The sequence below is a fragment of the Drosophila grimshawi genome, unplaced genomic scaffold (genome assembly GCF_018153295.1).
Source record: "Drosophila grimshawi isolate 15287-2541.00 unplaced genomic scaffold, ASM1815329v1 contig_311, whole genome shotgun sequence".
NCBI classification, from domain to species: Eukaryota; Metazoa; Arthropoda; class Insecta; order Diptera; family Drosophilidae; genus Drosophila; species Drosophila grimshawi.
This window is the reverse complement of record NW_025063098.1, coordinates 25266397-25269479: the sequence shown is the minus strand read 5'-3', so window position 1 is coordinate 25269479 and position 3083 is coordinate 25266397. Positions and strand designations below refer to the sequence as shown.

The window sequence follows — 3083 nt, the reverse complement described above, 5'->3', positions numbered from 1 at the left end:
ATGCGTGTAATTTTCCTCATACTGTTAAAAAAAAAAAAAACAAAAAAAAAACGAAATAACATCAACATTATCGGTTCACTATATCAGATGACTGTTGAGTCATAATCTGTGGGATCCGGCTAGACGTAGACATATATGTCATCCATTCTGATACAATATAACTATAATATTTACTAAACAGTCTGTTCTGAAATAGTTACCTATACAAAAATACTTGTTTCAAACGCAAAAACAATTGAAAAATATTTGTGTACAGCAAAAATTTCATTAATAAATCGAGAGAGAAAAATAGCGAAGAATTAATTAAATTTCAACTAAAAATTTATATATCAGCAGCTTAACTCCTGTCAAAAAGGGTATGTAATCTTCGGCGTGCCTAAGATAAACCTTACTTCTTATTTTAATTGGAGCTGAAGCTAAGTAAAGCTGACTTCTATAAATACATATTAACAAATATATAGGCATATGAAAGAAAGGACATACTTTGAGTCAGCACTTTCGATTTAATTAAATATTTTCAATTTCAAAATGTATTCGCGTCGGGTGATACTTCAATAATCGATCAATCGATAAGCGATTAAAGTTATCGCATAAGTTTGCTGAATTCACAGCGCTTTCGATTGGCAAACTACGAATTGAGCAAATTCGGGACAGCGATAGAAATAGAAATTTTCTCATCTGAAATTTACAATTGACATCTTGCTCATAATGTCGAGTAAGTGCGCCTAAGTTGGGACTGTGTCTTGTGTATATTGTCAGTCTAATAAACTCCCAAAATCAATAGAGAGAGCAACATCTGCCCTCCAGTCTTCTGCGGCTGCTCAGGGAAATGCAACACCAAGTGAGATTCATAGTACTTTGCTCCTCTTTCTGGAATATGGTGAAAGTCGCATGGACATCTCCAAGAAGCTAATCGCGCAGTTGGAGACAACGGACATCACATCGACTATCATGTGTCTAAACGTGGATCAGCTGGAGAGATTGATGCCAATGCTGGCGGGTAATCTGACCCGCCTGCAACTGGAGATCGCTGATGTAATCCGCATGGATAGACTGTGTCGGGAGGGAGGCGTCTCTGGGCTGGCCTTAGTGAACACCTGCCTGGTGGGCCATGCAATTCCAATGCCAAGCGGCAGCAATTCCAACATCCATTTGCGGCTGCTGGGAAACCTGCTTCCCGGCCTGCTGGTGCTGCATATGAACGCACCGGTTGCGGCACCGTTTCCAGTCAACTTGCGCCAACTGCGCGCACTGCTGCTCCGCAAGAGCATTACGCAGGAGGTGCTGGATCAGGTGTGCCAGAATTGCCCCCAGCTGCGGCAATTGCTCGTGCGAAACGAGGAGATGCCGCTCACAGTGCTGGACTTCTCGGAGATGTGGCGGTGCTCTCAGCTGAGGGAGCTGCAGGTGCCGCTGATGCTGCGCTCGGCGCAGACCTTGTGCCACCTGGAGCATCTGGAGCATTTGTCGCTGCAGCGCAAGCAGCTCTGGCCCCGCATGGACTGGCTACCGATTGCCAAGGAGATCATCAATGCCAAACGCAGTGAGCTGCTCGCCCTGCGCTTCGATGGCACCTGGCTAAGTGCTCCGTTTGATTTTTCGCTGTTGGATCTGCGCTTTTGTACAGCAATGGAGGAGCTGCTGCTGAGCAACTGCAAGTTGAATGTGCGAACGAGGCGACCGGTGCTGCCCCTGAGTTGTAAGCGCTTTTGTTTGACTGGCTGCTCCCTGAACCAGCTGTTCTGCTATTTGGAGGAAGCAGACCAGCTGCACTTGCTCGAGTTGAATGACTGCCCCCTGCTCGAAGAATGTGACGATTTCTTACATCAGCTACTCAGGCAGTGCAAGATGAAGCCAATGTTTGGAACAGTGCAGCTACGCTTCAGCCACATGCCGACCTTGAGTAGAGAGCTAATCAGCTGGGGTCCCAGGCGACGCGAGTACAATGCGGAGTGGCTGCAGGTCCAGGAATCGCATGAGGCAGAGCCCACTTGGAAAAATACGCCCGGCACAATAAGCATGACATTCGGCAGGCCAGTTAACTATGCGCCAGATCCGGAAAAATGGAACGATTGCCCAGATACAACACCAGCCGATTTACTAAAGGAGCTCGGCATGGATTGAATAAAACCAGGAAATGTTACATTTTTTTTAAAATTTAATTTAATTTAATGTTACATATTTATTATTAATCAGGAGATAACGACTAACTTGGCAAGCCGAAGAGAGAGAGACAAAGAGATAGTAAACCGATCCAACCGGTTTGCAGCAATAAAATGGATATGTTCAAAGTACCATTAAGACATCTTTAAGACTAAGGGACTGGTTCGCATGGAAACAGATGCCTCATCATCATATAATTATAATATCTGCAAGGGTTAATAAAAAAGAAAATAATCCTATTAATAATTGTTCTTCTTCTGCTACAAAGTATAATAAAATTATACACTTTTATACTATCGCATTGCCTCTGTTCATTAAATTCATTGATTGAATTGCAATTAGATAATCATTGTGATTGAAAACTACAAAGTTGCTCTTGTTTAAGAAAGACATGAAAATAATATATATAATTATAATAATGATAAACAATAAATAGATATCAAATATCTTAATAATTGCAAATAAGAAGTTATAAAATACTAATGTTTAATAATAATAGAATTGACAAAAAATATTATTAGAATTAGAAATATTTACATTTTTTTACCATATACTGAAATTAAAAACATAAATACTGGATTTTAGAAAGGCACAGCATTTCCGTTGAGAAACATCTTAATGTGCAATGAGTATAATAAATTTAAATTAAAATGCCTTTATTTAAGGGTATCCGTTGTCGTCTAATCGATGTCAACATTTTATGGGTATTATTATACCATATTTTATTAATTAGCATAAAGCTTCTTTGGCATCCACGTGAGCTTGTTGAGTTCTTTCAGGTGAGTCCTTTTACATTCGCATGAAACGTGTTTGTTGTTGCCATTAGGTTCCATTACGAAGATGAATTGTGGTCAGGGCAATAGGGTTGGCAATCTGATACTGTAAACTGGAACTGGGTCGAGGTTTGGTCGGAAGCGTTA

At 41.0% G+C, this 3083-nt stretch overlaps 1 protein-coding gene across 1 annotated transcript; it reads left to right on the top strand.

Annotated features, from left to right (window-relative positions):
• The first annotated feature begins 404 nt into the window (after positions 1–404).
• LOC6568020 lies at positions 405–2134 on the top strand. Its single transcript, XM_001994504.3, has 2 exons — positions 405–715; positions 785–2134. Exons 1-2 carry the CDS (start codon positions 709–711, stop codon positions 2122–2124), a joined length of 1347 nt encoding a protein of 448 aa, XP_001994540.1. The 5' UTR covers positions 405–708; the 3' UTR covers positions 2125–2134.
• The last annotated feature ends 949 nt before the right edge of the window (positions 2135–3083 follow it).